Source organism: Lepisosteus oculatus, chromosome 19 (assembly GCF_040954835.1).
Source record: "Lepisosteus oculatus isolate fLepOcu1 chromosome 19, fLepOcu1.hap2, whole genome shotgun sequence".
NCBI classification, from domain to species: Eukaryota; Metazoa; Chordata; class Actinopteri; order Semionotiformes; family Lepisosteidae; genus Lepisosteus; species Lepisosteus oculatus.
The window spans coordinates 4,612,062-4,633,157 of NC_090714.1; the positions used below are offsets into that span (position 1 = coordinate 4,612,062).

At 41.3% G+C, this 21,096-nt stretch overlaps 2 protein-coding genes across 8 annotated transcripts in view; one reads left to right on the forward strand and one right to left on the reverse strand.

Moving 5' to 3' along the window:
- The window catches only part of usp22 (ubiquitin specific peptidase 22), a 67,020-nt gene extending 62,088 nt beyond the window's left edge, over positions 1–4,932 (forward strand). For all 6 annotated transcript variants that reach the window (XM_069180760.1, XM_069180761.1, XM_069180762.1 and 3 more), the window contains 2 exons: positions 3,004–3,153; positions 3,539–4,932. In XM_069180760.1, the coding sequence (XP_069036861.1) occupies positions 3,004–3,153; positions 3,539–3,581 (193 nt within the window). In that variant the 3' untranslated portion in view covers positions 3,582–4,932. The remainder of the gene's footprint in view (positions 1–3,003; positions 3,154–3,538) is intronic.
- Positions 4,933–7,601: 2,669 nt separating this feature from the next.
- On the reverse strand, positions 7,602–16,155 carry LOC107078934 (tumor necrosis factor receptor superfamily member 13B). 2 transcript variants are annotated; one of them, XM_069180766.1, is made up of 5 exons: positions 16,082–16,155; positions 13,801–13,924; positions 11,844–11,960; positions 10,247–10,503; positions 7,602–9,842 (listed from the first exon to the last, which is right to left on the reverse strand). In XM_069180766.1, exons 2-5 carry the CDS (start codon positions 13,863–13,865, stop codon positions 9,559–9,561), a joined length of 723 nt encoding a protein of 240 aa, XP_069036867.1. In that variant the 5' UTR covers positions 13,866–13,924; positions 16,082–16,155; the 3' UTR covers positions 7,602–9,558. The 2 variants fall into 2 exon arrangements, with proteins under 2 accessions (XP_069036867.1, XP_015215333.1); XM_015359847.2 differs by having other exon boundaries at positions 10,247–10,474; positions 16,082–16,149.
- Between the last annotated feature and the right edge of the window lie 4,941 nt (positions 16,156–21,096).

Sequence of the window (21,096 nt, forward strand, 5' to 3'; positions counted from 1 at the left end):
TCACGGATCTAGTTTGGCAGGGTTTTGGGGGGGGGATAGATCCCTGTAACTTGTGCTACACTAACTCTTAAGTTTTGAGCAACTTCAGTGACAGAATCACCTTTGGTCTATCTGATACTGTGCTGTACATCACTTTTTTTGTGGTCTCCAAAGGAGATTTGTGAACGTAACTGGGGCCCTGTAATTGTTATCAAAGAAATCTTCATGAAAAGAAATCTGAAATGCTTGATAGGTACGTGAATTAGCAGCGATAACAGTAGCTGCAGAAATTTTTTTGGTGCCGCTTTTATGCTGTCAATATTTTTAGCAAATTGTTCTCAGTTACCAGTGTTTATTTTCTGTCATTGTGACTCCCCTTTAACTCTGCTTTTTCTGAATCTGTTGCCTAGTTGAAAAGACTAAAACCTTGCTAATTACAAAACAAAGTAAGATGCTTTCCACTTATCACACACCGTGACACTTGTCACTGTGTCTTATCACTTCAGGCAGAGTTTACAGGTGACGCTGATCACTAATCCCACCCACCCCTTGGGTTATGAAGGTAGCTTGTTCATGTGAAATGTGAACCTGGTATGTGAAATTTTGCAAGATGAAAATTAAATTTCCTTTACATGTAAACGTTTACAACTTGTTCTTAGTGTGTACAAAATACCTGATAATTTGTAACCTTATGAGTACTGAATTTGTCAAAATAAGAAAATGTTTATGCTAGCCTATTCAACCTAATACATTAGATTAGACAATGTGAAAATTGTGAAATGTTAAACATAAATCACAGTGTAACTACGTTCAAGACAATGCAAATGCATTTTGACTGCTCATCCTTTTTCAATCACTTGTGTAGCTTCAGGTTTTGCAGCCAGAGGGAATGCTTTCCTTTTCTTATTTGCTTGTGTTATACCCTCAGCATTGACAACATGTTTTGCTGACATGATTGTAAACATAAGGAGCATGTTTAAAAATAAAAATCAGTACATAAGCAAGATCACAAGGAAAGCGATTCTGAAAGGATGAGGCTTCATTGTAGTGAAAATGACTTTTTGCAGTGAAGAAAAGAGGTGCAGGCTTCAATGAAACATAAAATTGTAGAGATCAAGGGTTTGGTAGTGAGTATATGGGGTGTATGAATATATATATTTGCTTGTTTGTTTTTGCCAATTACTGAACAAGATGTCCCGATAATATTATTTTTAACACAACAGATTTATATAGTTATTTATGATGTCACTGTGTTATTTATTATATCCAGCCAGCAGCCGTATCACCCTGCAACTCACAACTGGCAACCCACTGAAACTCAGCAGGTGTGAGCCTGGCCAGTACCTGGATGGGAGACCTCCTGGGAAAGCTAAGGCTGCTGCTAGAAGTGGTCATAGTGGGGCCAGTAGGGGGCGCTCACCCTGCAGTCTGTGTGTGTCCTAATGCCCAATTCAGTGATGGCAACACTATACTTTAAAAGAGCGCCGTTCTTTGGATGAGAAGTAAAACCGAGGTCCTGACTGTCTGTGGTCATTAAAAATCCCAGGGCGTTTCTCGAAAACAGTAGAGTAGGGGTGTTACCCCAGCTTCCTGGCCAAATTTCCCATTGGCCTTTACAAATAATGGCCTCCTCATAATCCCCATCTCTGAACTGGCTTCATCGCTCTGATAGCTGGTGTGTGGTGAGTGTACTGGTGGACTATGGCTGCCGTCACATCATCCAGGTGGGGCTGCAGATTGGTGGTGGTGGAGGGGAGTCCCCGTTACCTGTAAAGCACTTTGAGTCGAGTGTCCAGAAAAGTGCGATATATGTGTAAAAATTATTATTATTATACTGCATTAGAATCTGAACTATGATATCTTAAATAATGTAGGTATTTAAATTAAATAATGGTAAACAAATCCCATGCTCAATCATGAGAGCTTAGCTAAATGGAAATTTAGTGAAGACACCATTACAGCTAATTGCATTTAAAAAGGGGTGTTTTGTTTTAAAAATACTAAAAATGAAAACACTTCAAATTAATTATACTATGCAATGAATGTGCCTAGTATTTCAATAACGTATGATATACTGTATATGCCCAACTTAAAGAACATGTCAAGAAAATCTGTGCCACAGTCGTGAATGACTTTGATACCCCTGGCCCACGCAGTGCATTTATTTAAACAAATTTCATTTGATTTGTGAATTACACCTTGCTGTTGTGATCTGCATTTAATTTTTTCTGGAATTAAAATTGCAAACTTACTTTCACATCAGTTTCAGGTCACATTAATGTGTACACCTTACATCTTATCGGTCCAGACTCTCCAACAGACAATTAGATTTTGTTTCTTTTCTTTTTGGTATCAGTAGTCACAGATTAGCCTCCCTCTCAACACATTTTTGGCAGCCTCGGTGTCAGATGAAAGGGCTCCTGCGAGCTGTTTCTATTTATGAACTCTGGATAGACCTTTAATTCAGGTTGGTGTTCTTCCCAGCTCGCAGTGCTATGTGGAATGCATTTAAATCAAGAGGTGGGTGTGGCAGGCTGCAGAGGGATTAAAAAATGGATACGCTGCAGAGCACAATGCAGCTTGGCTGCCGTGAATGTTTTCTGGGGGTAGCTTTGTGGGTTTGGGCATGCCAAGTCGTCATCATTTCGTGACCAGCGTGAGCAGTGTCTCGTAGACTTCATTTTCAATGTTATTTTTTTTCCCAAATTAAGTCGTTTTATGGATTTTGCTTCCCAGCAGTCTGTGGGGGGTTTTCAGGTTTTCTTTGTGTTCCTTCATGTCTCCGACATGTGGATTTTGGATTCTAACCTCCCCCCTCGTATCCAAAGGTTTTATTCCTTAAGCTCTTTCTCAACATCCACTGAGGGCTGTATAGATTGATTTGCCAACAACACAGTACAAGGCACCATGCGCAGATTGTAATTGTAGCTGCCATTAATCTCTTGGCCTAGATCTCTTGAATCTAGCAAAAATGAAATACCCAGTACATGCCTGCGGATAATAAAGGCAGCTGGTCTTTTTCAGGTATTCCTTGTTTGCAGTGGTCAATCATCAGGGAACACTGGAGAGCGGGCACTATACCAGCTTCATCCGGCAGCACAAGGACCAGTGGTTTAAATGTGACGATGCAATCATCACCAAGGCCAGCATCAAGGATGTGCTAGATAGTGAAGGGTACGTCCCCTGCTCGTTGTGTCATACTGCTAACCCTTGAACATGCTTGTAGCCTGCTGAGGTGCCTTTTCCATTCTCGGAAAGGTCTTGTTTTAATTGAATCGGAGGGCTGTGAGGGCAGGGATCAGCAACACTCCGGTTCTTAACAAGCTGTCTGAAGTGCTCTTGGTTAGGATCTAATCACCAATAATCCTTCCATTAGTCGAGCAATGCTTCATTTTCCCAAGTAATTGCCTATGCACAGAGTGTTTACTATCGATGTAGCTCTTTAAAAACGCACTCCCAATATTTACACTGAACGTCTGTGAAAGCAGAGCTCGAATGTTTCCTTGCCCTGCCGGAACTTTTATCCTGTTTCTTTTTTTTTTTCTTCTCCCCCTCCCAGGTATCTCTTATTTTATCACAAACAGTTCCTCGAGTACGAGTAGCCTTATCTGAGCAAGCGAAAGCCTTCAAAGTGACACACAAACCTACCTGAATCTCTTGTTAAAAGAAAAACAAAAACAAAAAGCAAAACTTTTCTGAAGTCAGCACTGAGCTACCAGTATCTACTTGACACCGGGCGTTGGTCGGAGGAGTGAGGGGATCGGGACCGCTGGAGCCTGGAGGAGAACCTCACGGGCCAGAACAAGGCTCTTGCCATTTTGCACGAGGAGATGAAACAGTAACCCTCACTTTCACTCACCCGTTCCTCTGTGGGCAGAACGACGGGGACGGACAGACAGATGGGACAGTGGGCACATCTCATGAGCTTTTTAGTTTGTTTTTGTTGGGTTTTTTTTTTCCATTGGTGCTCCAGCTCCAAACTGACCAAGCATTTAAGAGTTATAATGACAAAAAAAAACAAACATTTTTTTATGCATCTGGGTCTGAATGCAGAAAAGGAATGGTATTAAGACTTTGCAAGAACTTTTTTTTATTATTATTTGTGAATTTAGTTACTAAATACTGTATGAAACTAGTATACATCTATTTTTTAAAAGAAATTACACTTTGGAAGCCGGAAATGCAGTACTGAGACAGGTTTTCAAAATAACTCGCACGAGTTGTGCCGAAAGGACTGCTGTTTGACAAAGCTTGACAGATTTTTTTCTGTTGAGGGCCCTGATTTGTTTTATTATTTTTTTTAATTATTATTTCCTTTGGTGAGGGCAGGGAATATATATTTTTTCAAAAAAAAAAAAAGAATCAATTCCTGTTGACTTCTTTCCACCCTCCTCCCCCCAGCCCCCCTCAATATTTGCAGTGAGCTCCATTCAGAAATGTGCTGTTGTGGTACAAAACTGTCCTGGCCGTTGTTTTAATCGTGAGAAGTTGTTTTTGGTATCAAGGTGGAATTAGCTCACTTGATTGTGAAAAGAAAAAAAAAACCAAAAGTCTGTGTTAATGTTTCAGATGCACCATTTATTATCATTTTTACTCTAGTGGAAAGAAGGATGCTCTTACATACTATGTGTTGCATCCCAGCTTAATCGATCAGTATTAATCTTGGCAATGTGTTGCTGATCCCAAAAGTATCTGTGTTGCATAAGCAGTACAAAATGCAATGCTGTACTGAATCAGTACTTGTCTACCAAGCATGCAGTTTAAACTGGATAAAAGAGCAGAGGAAGGCTGTGTGTGTGTTTTTTTAACAGTGAAATATCACCAATGTGTGTAAAAGTCCTCTACCCATATTGCTAGTGAGCCCCAAGGGTCATTAAATAGTTAATTGTCCCACACTGTTGACAACTTTTGGAGCCTTCTGGTGTTACGTCTTATAAAATATATATACATCTCCTCGAGTCTGCTGCAGGTATTTATTTTTCTTAAGCTGAGAAACAGATTGTGAATGGTAGAACCAAGCTTGCGATGCACAGTGGTCAGGAAAGGCCACCTACAGACTTACCAGGGACCTGGCTAAATCGTTAAAGTAAAAAAAAAACAAAATCCCTGTTTGTTTCAGCAATTAAAAAAGGCAAATGTCTTTTGATTGCATTTCATCCCTCTGTTTCGCGATCCTCGTTGTTTATTTCTTTGATGGCTTCGTCACGGTTTTTTTTCCCTTGGCTGTGCAGAACACCATCACAAAGGGTGTGAGAACTCTCCAGAGACATGAACTGGGGGAAAAGATCACTTTATTGAAACCAGAAACCGCAGCCCACCTTAAGAGGTTAAAATTTCAAGGCCTTACCTCATTAACATAGTAATGTGAGATTGTGTTCTTGTGTACCTTGTCATACTCTGATTTCTCTGGGGGTAGTTTATAAATATGAAAGTGGACTTCAGTCTGTGAAGAGCTCCATAAGAAACAATTTTCTGTCTGCTGAGGTTGCTTATGCTTGTTGGTAAAGATATGTAGCAGTTCTTGGAAATGTGTGCTTTTACAATAAGGTTTTACAAAAACCTGGACAAGTAACATAGACATTTACATTTACAAGATGTAAAAGATGTAACATATTTATACACTGTTTATGCCTTTTACACCGGGTGCTTGGTAAGTATTACATCTTTTGAACCTTGCACACTCTCTGTTTACGCTGCGGTTTAGGAGATACTGTTTGATCAGGGGGGGCTCTATTGATCAAATTTCTCCTGGAATGCCATGACTTTCACAGGTTTGGCAAGGTGAGGTATGTCCTGTAGAGCTATAGCCCAAGATGATTTCGAAGAGAACATCTGGGGTGAATTGTCCTTCTTGCTGTTTTTTGGTTTGCGAACATCTGGCAGCAGACGTCATAGACTGGAGGAGACCTGCTCATCATCTGGCCTCTCTAGTCACAGTCATTTACATATGCATCTCACTGTCGGATGATTTTCTCATATAGCGTGCTTCATACTGTCAGTGGGGGAACAACACATGAGAATGTCCCCTTGTCTTTTTTTTATTTTGTGGTTCCCTCTAAGCAAGGTCCTGATTCATAAAAACCCAGGATTTTGGCCATTTCCTATAGTGGCATTCTAATGCGTGCTCAGAAGATCCTTGACTTGCTTTCTTGTCGATTCAGGAAGAGTAAACTCTCCTGGATTGTTTTGCCCCAAATCAGTTGGAGAGCTCAAGTATGAATTTCAACCACAGCTTCAGTGCAGGAAAATTTGCATGGTTGGACATCCCCACCCACGGAACTGTGTGTTGTTGTTGTTCATAAAGTATTAATAAGAAGACCAAATTCAACTGAATCACCTTAGACAGATGGTCTCGCAGGGGGATCTGTACACTAGGGCTGGCTGTGATGTCATTTGAAGTTAAGCCGTGTTGACAATATGATTCCATTCTGTTGTGGGACTTTCATACACTTGCCTCTTGCTGTTTATTTGACCCTGCTGCTTACAGAATTAAGGATAAGATGAAACAAGCACCAGCAGTAAAATGGAATGGAAGTGCCTACAGAGTTGTCTTATGGTGTTTATGCAGCTCAGCCTATGCGTTTTCCCCTTTTTCTTGGCATTTGGGTGGTAGAAACAGCAGGGAGAAAGAGAAAAAAAATTCGATTGGGAACCCATAATAGCAGAAGGTCTTTTACAATTCCTAGTGGTGAACCCAAAGTACTTTTGAGGAAAGTAAGATTTCAATCCCCTGGTAGAACAGGAGATAATAGAATTCTGATGACAAATGGTCTGTTTTGCAGGAAAGGGTGGTAATTGCTTGGTATGCCATAGTTTTCTGCTGGCCCTTTTCTGTATCAAATAACTTGACCACTCGCAAAACCCATCACCTGAAATAAAAATAATAGTTTTTATTTTATATAGAGCCTTTAAAAGTAGCTTCAGGAAAAGAAAAACACATTCACTAAGACAGGAAATGCGATCAGCACAAATAAAAAGAAGGAGTTTGGATGTGCTTGAACATAAAGGGTGCAGACAGACACCGATTAAATAAAAGCCTTTTGGAAGAGGTTTTGAGTGGGTTTGAATGTGCTCAGGATAGGTGACTGATTCTGGGGGATAGAATTCCAGAGCTTTGTGGACTAGCGAGAGGAGGTGGCCTTGTCGCCCAGAAATCGTAAACGAGCTTGGCGGATAAACAGGAGGCCAGAATCAGATATAGATATCTCCAAAACATCACTTCAGAAAAACAAGCACTTTTAGTGACTGAGTTTTGGTATCGTCTGCAGTGGTTGCAATTGTGTTGTTCTAGTTGGTAAAATACCAAGCTGTGTAAGTGAGTGCAATTGTAATGAATAATTATGTAACACAAACTTCACAGGTTTTCAGAAATGTAGTCTTGCAGGTAAGATTATGCATATGCTAGGTGGCGAGTACAGCGAGGAGCCTGTCCGATACAGAGTGACGTGATGTTCTGTTTTTTTTTCTTCCCTCATGTGGATTTCTAAGTGGCTCAGCCAGTTCCAAGCTGGGGATGCAAACACTAGAGGTATCGCTTCAGGACAGTTAACACAGCTGTTAACTCTTAACTGGCCGCAACAGCAATGAGTAGCACTTTTATTTGAATTTTTATTGATCAAAAAGCAGCACATTGTGTTCATTTCAAGCATTCAGTCATTGACACCCCATCCCCGGTCCCACAAAACTGTTGACAGAGCCATCTACAAACGTTTCAACATCAGTCTTTCCCGGCGACCTCTGGTATAACTTTGTCACGCCCAGCACGTTTACCCCCGAATCTTTTTTTTCCATTAGAATTGATGATTTGGCCTTTGCTTTTCATTGCAGATGAAAATTGGAATATTGAAATGACTTGAGCCCAAGGAAGGGAGCTACATAAAAAGCTCTTTCTGGCCTGTTGGAAGCTTTGTGTGTTTTGTTTATTGCAGCAAACCAATGGACAAACAAGTGTTCGAGCACAAGAAAGGAAAAACAAATTGTCACCCCTCACGTTACGCTGGACACCCCTGTACTAAGGTGCATATCCATCTGGGTGACGGTTGAGCAGTTTGTGTTCTTAAACACTCCATCTTCAAGGTTCCCAGGTGAAAGGGAGTTTCTTTTATGTATGTGGTGCATTTAATACCTCATACTGGTGAGAAGGTGCAGTATGTACAGTCCCAGAATATGGATGTGAGACTCACACCTGAGTTTCTCTTACTTGGGTGCTGTGTTTCATGTTTTCGCGTTGCAGTTTTTTCTTGAGCCTCTTTGCTCCGTTGAGAACCTGTGAGATTCTGTGTTAACCCCTGTGCCTGCTGGGTCAGTCTCCAGTTGGATACTAATCTTGATGGATAAAGCGATTCTTGCACTGCACCAGTGTCTGCTGCTGACACATGGAGAGTTATTTTCTCCCTACTTTGGGGAGAAACTCCAATCTTGCTAATGACCTTTTTCAGATGATGCATATTGCTACTTCTGCCCAACATTTTTCTGTGCTTCAGCTTTACCTAGTTCCATTTTAAGCTGTTATTGCAGGCAATACTAAACTCCCAGTCCTCTCCCTGGTCTAAAAAATGTTCAACTAATTTGGGGCGTTGTTTTTAATTCACTGTGCTCAAGATGAACAAGCTAGTTCTGTGTTGGAATTCTAGTCACGTAATAATAGTGACAGGAGCTGTTGCATCACAGAGCAGGAGCCTGAGTTAGACTGGGCTGTGTCCACTGTGAGGGAGAATTGGATTGGAAGAATACTGTGGTAATCATGGAGAAAAGGATCATAAATAGCCCAGAAACACACTGTGACTTAAAGTGCATTTCACATGAACACATTTTCATTAACATCACTGAAAACTGTTCAATTCTGCAAAAGTGCTAGTAATAGTTTTCACAATGCTTACGGTGCAACACGGTGACCTAATCTTAATCCCGTCTGAATCTTTTGCCCAGATATAATGTGAAATAAACAGCACAGATTTTTCAATCGCTGGGACTGGGATACAATAGAAGAAATTAGCTTTTTTTGTGCTTCATCTTTGTGACTCCTGTATTGTGGTCGAAGCAGTGATAGTCATGTCCAGTCCTACAAAGCCCCATTGTTTCCCGGTACCCAAGATCTCAGTGCCTAAATTTAAATTATTTAATTTATTATCTTAATTAACAGCTCTGTTACTCTTGGAGATAATTGGGTTAAATGAGTAGATTGGTTGTGGTCTAATATATATCAGAGGTGGAACATGCTTAGCTCTGCAGTGATAAAAAGCAGCCTTTAAAACTCTTCTACATATTCTTTAAACCCCAGCCTACCCTGAATGCAAATACTCCTAAATTTTTATTTTGTGATTGTACAATCACACCAATACTGAAAAAGCTCCCAAGCACAGGCCTCGCCATTATTAGGATTTCGATCTTGTGTGCTCGCTTGTTTCCACTCTCTCTTGAACGCATGAGCTGCATGACTTCATGGTGTCCAGTGGAGTTCCAGTGCCCCTCCAAGATTCGTCCTGCTCGTTTCCTGAAAGCACCATCAAGCCACTGTCCTATTGCTGTTGTTGAAACCATAGCCCAGGTCGTCTCATTTTCCCATGGCACTCTGCTCCCCTAATGCTGGGCTGCAATTTCAAATGAAGAGGTGGTCTGGGAAGGGGAACAAATTATTTTGATGGTCCGGTCCTTGTCCAAGGTGCTGGGGGGGATGGAGGTGGCCGTGGTTGGGCTTGTGGTAGGCGCCGCCTGCTGAAAGACGAGGGGGGTCTCCGTCTGTTTCCCCTCTATTCTTCCAGCCATTCTCAGCTCTGGAAAGCAGTAGATGCAGGTCTCGGTAGGCCGGGGTTTCCCCTTGGCTACAGAAGACTCCTTCGGCAAGACGGTTTCCACCAACGGATCTGCAAAGCACAACGGAGTCCAGTCACCCGCGGGGGGTCAGGATATGGTCCGGAATGGGGGACCAGCTCTCTCGTGCGCAAATCGCGCTTGATCGGATCCAGTAAGCCCCCAGCATGGCTCTGATTGGCCACCCTGTTCGCATCCGTGGCCATTACAAGGCCGGGCTGCTCTGTCCTCATTGCTTTATTCATTAATCCTAGCCCCATCCGGCACATCTGAGCTTCAATCAATTTCTAGGGCAAAAAGGAACTAGCAGGGGGTTGCTTGCAATACCTGAGCACTTTAAACTAACAGAGGGTTCAGCTGAAATATAAACCAGCCTATCAATATTGTTAAAGTACAGAATACTGTAGGACCAAGTGCAGCGTTTTGCCGTATTTTGCCGGAAGTGGAAAAAACGGACCTTTGGATGACCTGTCGGCGTACTCGTTCGGCTCCTGGCCCCGGAAGGACGCCGTCTTGGTCTCGGCGCCCCGGCACCTCTTGAGCAGGATGAGCAGGGCGATGGACAGGGAGCAGATGAGCGCCGCCAGGCAGCAGCCCAGCAGGCTGTAGATCACCACGGTGTGGTAGTCCTGCAGCCTGTCCATCTGCGGCCTCTTCGTGGGGCTCAGGGCCGGCTGCCTTTCCACTAAAAACATGCGACGGGGGGGGATAAAACTGTCGGCCGGTTTGTTTTAAATCCCTTTTGAATTAACTGTTACCTACGCCCCTGGCAGGAGTTTATACGGGACCACTTCAGAAAACTTTTTTTTCCCCCACTCAAGGTCCCAGGTAGTGACCAAGCCCAGTCATTGCATTTGCTGCACAGATTTAATGCTGCTCGACTTCACGAGCTTTTTAGGTATTGCGTTATAAACTGTTTTTTAAAAGCATCTTGGGCTGGATTATATCAGATGTGACCGCTGATCTGCACTAATCACACTAATGTAAATATTAGCCTTTAGGATTAGAAATTTAGAAATATCTGCTTTAGGATTACACATTGCTGGAACAACATGCTGCAAAGGAGCTTTCAGCATTTTAAAATTTACTGTGCAGAATTCGTACGCCTTCCTGTGCTTATGAAAGAGTTACAATAAAATCCATTCAGACGTGCGCTTGTGTTAAGCATCACATGCAGCAGATTTCATAGTGTAGACTGATGCTTATCGGTCTTTGAGGCTGCGGTGCAGTTTGGAGAGGGTTTCAAGAGTAGGAGAGAGTGACCGGTCTCTGTGTAAAGCGAGACTGTTAAAGAGATGCAATTCCTGGGGACATTCAACAGCTTTTCTGTGACTGCATGCGTGGGCTGTGTGGCCGAGATCTCAAGAGAGGCAGAGATGAAAAAGCCCATTGCAACCACACCATCAGATATCAATGCTCAAATGTGCCGGTTAATATTTTCCATGACATGTTGCCTTCCTATTAGGACAAAGTCCCACATTGGGTAACATTTATGTTAAGGAACAAGTAATGGGTTTACTCCCTGCTGAAAAAAAAGAAGAAAGAAAACACATAATTTCGGCCATGGAGCCTTCTTCAGGTGTGAGAAAGACAGGGCAGTAGCGTAGTCGTAGTAGTAGTAGACTGCCCTGTCTTTCTCACACCTGAAGAAGGCTCCACGGCAGAAATGTTGTTTTCTTTCTTCTTTTCTCAGCATGGAGTAAACTTATTACTTGTTCCTCTGCAGCCTACATATGCTGACACAGCTACCCACCCGAAAATTGATGCCAGTGAGAGGAACAACAAAGTCTTAAAATCACAGGAGCTGTTTTTGTTAGTTGTCCAAATGCTATAGGTGAAAATGTTTACTTGGAAAAAGAAAATGAGGTTTACAGTACACTTCCACTTTCCCCTTTTGCGAGCGGCACATTTTTGTTTGGTGTGGGAATATCGGCACCAGTTGATATTTACACCGCGCCAGTCTACGTTCAAGCCCCTCGACACACGGGTGCTTTCCTGCTGAACCCGCGGTAAGAGGGAGCAGTTGGGATTCCCTCAGAAAGGGGGGGACTTACTTCGACACGTCTCGGGGCACTGTGGCGCAGGTCCGCCGCACACTTCGGAACACGACATGCAGTTCTTTATGAGCTCGTCGTAGTACGTCCCTGGAGTGGCTTCGCACTTCAGAGTCGCTGGCGGAGGAAGAAACATGGCAGAAAAAGGATTTAGCTGGATCGGGGGGGGATTTGGAAGTGAGTTGACCTAGCTGTGCAGGTAAGAACCTTTCGCTCGCAGCTTGCTCTCCCAAGCTCTTGAACCTCTGTCTCTGTGGCTTGTGTGTTTTGCAAATGACCGAGGGGGCAGATTCCGCAACGGCTTTTCGTAAGGCCCTCTTTATAGACTTGCACTGGGGAGCCAGAAATGCTGCCAAGGCTGGGCACTGATTTGGGAGGGGGTGGGTCTGGAGTAGGCCTGGCTCTCTGGGGCCACAGGGGACTGTCATATCGTTCCCGATTCCGTTGGGGAATGGAGAACTGGCGTGAGATGCCAGGGGGGCTCCAGTCCAACCTGACGCGCATGTCTGTGGGGGGTCTGTCTGACCAGGGAGAGCACTCTGCAGAGGGGTGTAGAGCCAGAGGCTGGAATCGCACCTCTGAGCCCAGAGTTGCGAGGGGAGCAGAGCTAAGTGTCCTGCCCTCTGAGATATTCGCTACCAATATCGTTAACACTTGTCAGCAAAATCCGGTGATTCTACAGGGTCACAGTCTGGCCTCGGCTGAGCCCAGTCGTCCACTCCAGCCCACTTAAATGTTTTTTTGTGTTTTATCTCGGGGGTGGAATGAGTCGACACCTTCATCCATAGAGGATAAAATCCATATTATATCTTCTTAGACGTTGGATTGAGTAGAAGCAGCCTTCATCATTTTCTGCTGATATGCCTATTAAGATACAGGTCTGCATGTCATTCATCCCTTCGTTTTCCCACCACTTTTTCCAACTCAGGTTCGAGGGGAAGCCAGAGCCTATCCCGGCAAGCAATGGGCACAAGGCATGGTACACCGTCCCTGGATGGGACAGCCCATCGCAGGGCAGACTAACACAGAAGGAGCACACAAATTGCACACAGATACCACTGCTGGTACAGATCTGAATCCAGAGCTGCAGCCCTGTGGGGCAGCAGTGCTAATCACTGGACCACCTTGCTGCCCCCTGTGTAAATCAATTGAAAGCAAATTCTCATTTACACTGATAACCAGTGGACCCATCTATATAGCAGGGAATTTACTGCAGCAAAGAGAGTGAAGTAGCTTCGTCAAGGATACCAAAATAACATCTCGCTCAGGAGATTCCTCCTGGTCCACAGTCACTAACAATGCAGCTGCTTTCAAAGTAATGGAGAATAACAATGCAACAAGAGAGAATGCAACCGAAAAGGAAACTTGTAACGTGTAAGGACAAGAGCGATTTGGCGTACAGGTCTTAAATGTGCCCTCTAACAATTCGGAAGACCGGATAGGCATTGATAAGATTGCGGTCCACTGGCGCCCTCTAGTGTTTACCCCCAGACTCGCTTTGCTCTGGCAGAAAACGTGACGTGGAGAACATTTCAGCAGTATATCTGCTAAACCGCCAAGACTGTTTAAATCGAGGAACAGATATTCTAGCTTAAAATGTAGCATTTGGTACAGTAATGTAGTGACATATTATGTTGCGTTTATAAGGAAACGTAATTTCTTAGTTCCAGGCACAGGGCATCGTAACAGCCAGAGAGAGGCAACTGTGAGCCTGGAAGTGTGATAAATAATTTATTTGGAAAGTTCTGTTAATCTTCCAGGTCCGCAGTACAAGCTAAAACGCCCACTTCAGTTTTTCATGGAACTTTAGTAAGCCATTTCCAGTGTAGAACACTCTGAGCACATGCTTGAATTATTTAAGCCTCTGCGTCCGTATTTCAGAAGCTTTTGTGTTTTAAAGGCTATCTTGCACTCATAGTAGACAGGAAGATCTCCCAGAGACAGGGACAACACTAACCACAGATAGGGACACATTTCTCGGGCTGGGGCTGACCCCGACACATGTTCTTGCAAGGCATACATTTTCGGACAAGCCTGTCCCAGTACTCTCTGTCAGGGCAGCGTCTCATATTGCCTGGTCTCTGGAAAACAACATCAACAAATATTCATTAGTCATTCTAGTTAACTTATCATGCTGATTAAAAAGGCTCGTGCCGCATATGGGAACTACGTTTGGATGTTTGGATTCCTAGCCTAGTATCACGGCCTTGATCAATCAGAATACAATACCATGTTTCTGTCTAGCATGTGCGCAAGAGACAGTTACTTTGAGACAGATTTGATCTATGAGTAACTGTAATTGAGATCTTTTGAAGCGCGTTTTAAAACTCGCGTAGGACTAACGCATAATACGTTATGCAAAAGATAGTCTTCCAATGCTTACCTTTTATTCTGAGACAAATTCATTTTCTGAGTAGGGTATACAAGTTTTAAAGTCCATGATTACACATTTCAGTTTATAGCAGGACATACAGACACAACACACTCACACCAGGGCCATTTTTCCCAGAGCCAATTAGTCTGCCAGTATGAGATCACTTTATTGGCCATATACAATTTCTTGTATTAGGAATTTCTTTTCACATACCCCAGCTTGCTCTCCATGAGACACAGAGGCAGGGAGAGAGAAGCTTGGGGTCAGAGCGCAGGGTCAGCCATTTATATGGCGCCCCTGGAGCAGTTGGGGTTAAGAGCCTTGCTCAGGGGCCCAACGGAGTAGGATCCCTCTGCCGGCCCCGGGACCAGCATGAACCAGCAACCTTTCAGCCACAGGCGCAGATCCTTAGCCACAGAGCTACCGCCCTATGTCCTATGTCTTTGGACTGTGGGTGGAAACTGGAGCAACTGGTGAAAACCCACATGAACACAGAAAGAACATACAAACTCCACACGGACAGCACCCTAAGAACTGAACTCTGGGCTTCAGCGCTAAATTAGTTTCTTATTGAAAGCCACCTTTTAAATTTGCCCTTGAATCCTGGAATAATATTTCTTTTATACAGTTGCATAAATGTACCAATACATGGTATACTGTATATAAACTAAATAAAATAGTAAATGTTATTTATGATTTTATTAAGTGTAATTTAGATCACATGTTAAGCAAATTTGCTTATTTTGCAATAATATATCTTGTAAGATTCATTAAAGAAATGAGCTGCAATTTCTATTTTTTTTCATTACTATCACATTTAGAAGTCAAAACTGAATTTACTTTAGAATAGTCTTAGAAAGTTCTTAAAAAAAGGATGGAGAAGATGGAAATACAGTGGATTAAAGACAGAAATGTACAGTTTTACTGATTTTTACAAATTTCCTTTTTAAAAGCTACAGCCCAAAATGTACTGAATGATTTTTACCTTGGATACAACGTGTAAACCTATTTTCCAGTTACATTTTCATGTTTTTATTGTATCTACGTTATATTACATATCATAATATGCTCATATTAGTGTTTCAACCAATTTAAAAAAACAGCAGTTACATATATGTGTCAGTGTTTGTGAAGGATGGATTGCTATAAAAGATTGCCATAAATCTTTTAGCACCAGGTTTCTATTTTTCAGGTCCAAAGATGTCTTATACTATATATTACCTACTGAGAATTTTAACAATGCTTTTTTGATCTTGTTAAAATCCTGAAAAGGCGTGTGGAACCTTATCTATTTGAGTCTTTTCCTTTAGTTGATTCTGAATCAAAGCATGTGAAAATCAAGCAAAATCCTCACTGTTTTTCAGTAGCTCTGTCAATGAGAGTTACGCTTAAAACATTTATTTTGGTATTCCAAAGTCTCTCCTAAACAGCTGTTTCTAGAATCTTCCATTAATTATTTTCGACACGTGAAAACACGGAACAGCTCCACACAGATGTCATGTAAAAAAAAACAGTCTATGTTATAATAGCTCACATATTCTGGAAGTCAATATGAAAAGGAGAAACGAATTAGTATTTAAGATTCTTATACAACATGTTAATGGTTAGCATCTGTGCAATATCTTGTTGCCTTCACTGTTTAAAGACATTTCATAATCCATGAGATAGCTTTGCCACTCAGCAACACAGTCCTGAACATTTCAGCTCTGTACACAAAAAAAACTGCAATGGAAAATAAAGTTCTTGACCAAGAGGTTCAGCACTCTTGGGTACAACACTTTCAAAACAATGAAGAATTGATTCAAACATGATAGTAAGTATGGTATCTAGATATGTAAAACCCTAGAACTATTGAGTTACTTACCTTCGGTAATATACTGAGAGCAAACTTCAGCGGAATGCAGTCACTATATAGTTTCTTGTACAGCAGCAGACTATGAGTACCAGAGAGATTTGGGTATGGTTGTATTAAACCATTTCCTGGGGTTTCCCCCTCACTAATTAAGCAGTATACAGGTTTCTTCTCTGCTGCCCCAGGAAAGCCCACAGTATTGCAACATCTGTCTCTATCTAATGTTTGTAATACCATACAGCGGAATGAATGATTTCAAGAGTCGGCTATAAGGTTTTTCATACAGGTTGAGGACTAATTTGTCTTGGTTAGCTCAGAGGATGTTTAGACCATCTGTAGCTCAAACAGCTGTCCTGAGAAAATGTGAAATACAGTATGATCAAAATTGTTTAAACAAAAATCAATGACAAATTCCCAATAAAGGATTTAAGTGGAAATCATCACCTAATATGTTCTTTGTTGAAGTGTTTTAATCACATTTTAAAATACAAGACACTAATTTGTAATTAACTTTGGGTTAGGACCATGATACCTAAAAATCATATGCCACTGGTCACCAATCCTGGTCCTAGAGGGTCAGTGTGTGTTTGTGTTGTTGTTGTTGTTGTTCTAATTCAGCCCTTAATCAGCTTAAATGGACCAATTTAACAGCTTCTCCCAGATTCAGGTGTTGGTGCTTTCGGCAGAGAGGCACTGTGCCTCCAGGATCAGGATTAAAGATCCATGTTTTGCTCATTTATACACTTTTAACATCGGCCCTTTTTCCCGAAAAGACGGCCTTTTTCATGCACATTCCATTCATTCTCATTTATAGTACCACTCCCCATGAATTAATTATAAACAGAGACGGCTGAGTGTTTTATAGCACTGCTTTCTTTTGCGTTTGACTACAGATGAAATCAGTCAAAATGAGGTTGCACGGGCTTTAAAAGGTCACTTGTTACATGTCAATTCAGGCATGCAGAGGACTTTGCTTAATCCAAGAATCTGTTATTCTCAAAAAACACAATTGTTCTTTTTTTTTTCCCTCGGCTGTTTTTTGTACTCCAAAGGCTAACGATGACTAATTACAGAAACAGCTTTAATGGGACATAAATGTTCCCATATTAAAATGGTTTGTAGAAACGTTACTTCATGAACCCTGTAGACATTTGCAAGAGGAAATCAAGGGAATCAAGGGATATGAAGTAAGTTGCAAAACCAGCTCTATCTGATTTACTTTAAAGTCGATGAGCGTGAAATGAATTCCATTGTTTTAAGTAGTATAGCTCAAACAATTTGGATCATTCAATGGTTTGATATGTACTAAATATCTCACACAGCGTTAAAATAAATACTATATCATTACAAATGCAAAATGCAGTTGTGAAAGTGACTATTTACTGTGATTCCGAAAGTACTTTTTTTTCTGAAGTACAGTTTTGATTTTGTATTTTCATATAATTCATAGACTTACTTGAACTTATATGGTTGCAAATAACCATTCCAGGAAGAACAGCACAGTGCAGCAAACAGAGACTTTGGCAACATTTTAAAATCTTGGTATCATAAACTGAGGTGCCGAGTGATTCTCCCTCCATCAACTTCGGAGTTTACTATACAAAAGTCTTCAGAACTCCAAGGGATTACGTGAGAAATTTAAACATTTTTTCCCTGCAATGTTTCGTCAGGATACACATGAATTTATCTATTACATTGAAATTAACCAGTGTAATTTCAATTGTTATACTAAAACTATAATTTCCATAGTTTTTACTGTTAAAGTAATTTAACTGTACAAGGTAAGTTGCAATTATTAAATGTTAGTAAGAAAATTATAGTATTTCAAACTTATGGACATCATTTATTCATGCCTTGACAATGTAGAAGTTTGCATTAATCAAACACTGTGAGTTTGTGTTAAAGTTAAATGTCTCCTGTACGCATTCTAAACAAGTCACAATGCTGAAATGTTTTTTAAATACAGTTTATTTTTACAACATTTTGCTAAACACAGACGGAAGGGCTTTTAGAAAAAGAAAACAGTATACTGTACACAGTATACTGGTCCCATGTTCAACTACCTGCCTTGACAACACTTTTGGAGCTGTGATGTGATTTTGCTATCAAACACAAGACAGAATATTCACTGCTGCTGTCGAATTCAGGCATTACAAAGGCAAAGCCTGCCTTAAATATAGTCATTCACGGAAATGCCTCAATGTGGAAAAATTAAATAGTTAATTTTAAAATTAAACAAACCGCATACTGCCATTTGACACACAGAGGCATTTTACTCTCTTGTGATGTAAAGTCACAGTTCACTGTGGCATATTGGGTTTGAGAATTGTAACCGGTGGGAAGGTCATTTCTGGGAGTGACAGAGTGGCCATTATTTCGGAGGGTCAAAATTTCATTTAGTTTGGGCATACCTTTTACTAGAGCTTCCTTTCTCAACATGTTTTAGAAATTTAATTAAACTTGCAGTCTCTCCAATCCACATCCTTATGCAATTCTGTGCTCCTTTGTTATTTCACTGATAATTAGCAGAAGGACTGACTGCTGGGTAGCCTGGATTTATTTTTTGTGTTGTTTTAATTAACCTACAACATTTTGATACTTCATGAGGCCGATGCTGCACGCAGTGGGAAACAGCTGTTTTGTTAAGCTCCTTGACATGGAACTGATAAAACTGTCCGTGATTCCCTTAGAGAGGACAATATCAAACACCTCACTTGTCTTCGGGCTGAATGAAAGTCGTGCCTGAAACACAGAGCTCTCTGGGTCATTACCCCTGCCAGTAGGACTAATGGGGACTAATGATGTCTGAAACCGAAACTTTCTTTAGAAAATGTGCTTGCCATGCTTCACTAGACCTGATAAACAGTTCTTCAAGTTGATTCCTCTGGGGCAGATGACTGATCAACATGAACCTCAACTGGGAGCAACCCAGAGAGCACTTTAATAAAGCTATACTGAATGTGTTAATGTGGGCCTATGAGTCAGAGAAGTAGATATTTCGAGTTTGTCATAGGGAGTGGGCTGACCTTGGTCGTTGTTGACATTTTAGGGCAGGGGTGTCCATCCGTGGTGATGGAGGGCTGGGGTGTCTGCTTAAAACACCTGATCCTTGAAAACCTGCAGACTCGTTTTAGGGTGTAGCTAGTTGTTCTTTAGATCATTCACTTTTTTAAAAAAAAAGCTTAACTTACAACGATGTTCCTACTTTTCTTATAATTAAGAACCCGTGAACTTTGTATAAGCAAGTTTTTTTTTCCAAACATCAGGGCAAAAATATTTTTACCATATGTATTTTGTCTTGACAAATTAGTACATTCAGAACTAATATACTGTATGGTGTGTGTGTGTATATATATATTCCACTGTAGTAACACTTTAGCTGTCACTAACTGAAATACAATTTATACCGAAAAAATAACCCCGGCTTCCTTCATCTCACTTTCCATCTGAAAAGTTGAGAAAACAAGGAATTCATATTATTCCAATACACCCGAAAGTGAGCACAGCTTCGTCTTCTGATCACACAGGTGAAGGGTCTGTTTACACTTATCATTCATTCATTGATGTCCATGTTCTAATTGTAATGGGTAGTAATAATGCTCACAAATTGTAAGTAAAAGTAGACTGTAGAAAAAAAACATACTTCTAGATTTTGAGCTGAGCATTGATTAATACTTTAATATGGGTTTTCTGTATTTAAAATAAACAAAATGAACGGTATTTCTGATTGGAGCAGCAAAAATCGCGGGTGCAATACGTTTTCCCTATTAAGGTTTTATCTAGATGAGGTGGCTAACGTATTTAACATACCGTAGATATGTGTGGGGGTGTGATAAATGTTATCTGTTTTGTTCATGCGGAATTCATTTCTGGATAAAAGACAGCACCCCCACAATATTAAAGGGAGTTAAATGCGTTGCATTAAAACATTAAAAAGCTTTACTCCCGCCAGCACATCAAAGCTAATGCAATCTGGAATAATAAAGTTGATCTCTTGATGTTTTTTTATTTTTGTATGATTTACAGTTTCTTTTTGCAATCGCTTTCCCTTCTGTTGAAGTGAAGCATACATGTAAAGCACGTTGCATTTTCAATCATCATCAGAAGGGCTCATCCTGAATGTGCATTAAAAGCCTGCAAGGATGGTTCTCAGTGTGTGCAACAGGCTCGCGGGAAAAAGCACGCTTTACGAAATGAGTCAGGCTTTTCAAAGGTGCGAGGTCCTGTTTTGCTCTGCAGCTGTTGGCCCTGTCAGACGGAAACCAATCGGTATTCGTCAGGCTGCTCCATCTCGGCACAAGAAACAGGAAACGGGGCGGAGAAAATAGCATTCAGAGTAACGGCACCCACCCAAGAATGGGGAAGTTGGAAGCGATTTCAGCTTTGGGTTGTTTTCACAAAATCATCACATTATCCGCAGGGTGGAACACAAGTGGAAACTCCATTACATTACGTTCTGAAAATCTAAAGATTTAAATTAGAATTGCACCTATCCATGATATTACCGCGCACGGTTTTCAGAATTTTAATACTGGAGCGTTCCCTCCAGCATGGAAATTGCTAGGATCTTTGAGCAGCTTCTACAACTGGAATTATGTTAAATCAAGGAATTTAGAGATCGATTGGAACAAACATGTTTACTCCTCACAAGAAGAATTTCCTTCATTGATCAAATTGCTTGTTTAATTGACCAAATAGTCTCATTCTTAGAACACAGGCAGGTGGGTAGGTAGGATTTTTGTGCTGCTCATTGTTGTGCGAGAGATTCTGATGACACTTAATGAAATTAAAGTCACCTAGAGAGAGCTTGTAATTTAACGCACAATGGTCCAAGATCAAAAGCTCTCTGCTGTTTGCTGGAGTGCTCAAGCTGATCTGAAATGTTTTCGGTTTTCCCTTCAAAAGGATGGACTCAGGTTTCACCAGGAACATCAACCTGGACCCAACAGACACTGGAGAATTGACGAGTCTAAAAAAACATGCTTTAGACCTGGTCAGGGAGCAGGTATACATTTTTGTTGTTTTTT

What these genes read in the sequence shown, in the direction of transcription:
- LOC107078934 (XM_015359847.2), bottom strand. Translation starts at nt 13,912, where the DNA reads ATGAGACGCTGCCCTGACAGAGAGTACTGGGACAGGCTTGTCCGAAAA. An exon ending in GAAATGTGTCCCTATCTGTG is followed by an intron (nt 11,961 to 13,800) that starts GTTAGTGTTGTC and finishes TTCCTCCGCCAG; the next exon opens with CGACTCTGAAGTGCGAAGCC. An exon ending in GTGCCCCGAGACGTGTCGAA is followed by an intron (nt 10,475 to 11,843) that starts GTAAGTCCCCCC and finishes GCATGTTTTTAG; the next exon opens with TGGAAAGGCAGCCGGCCCTG.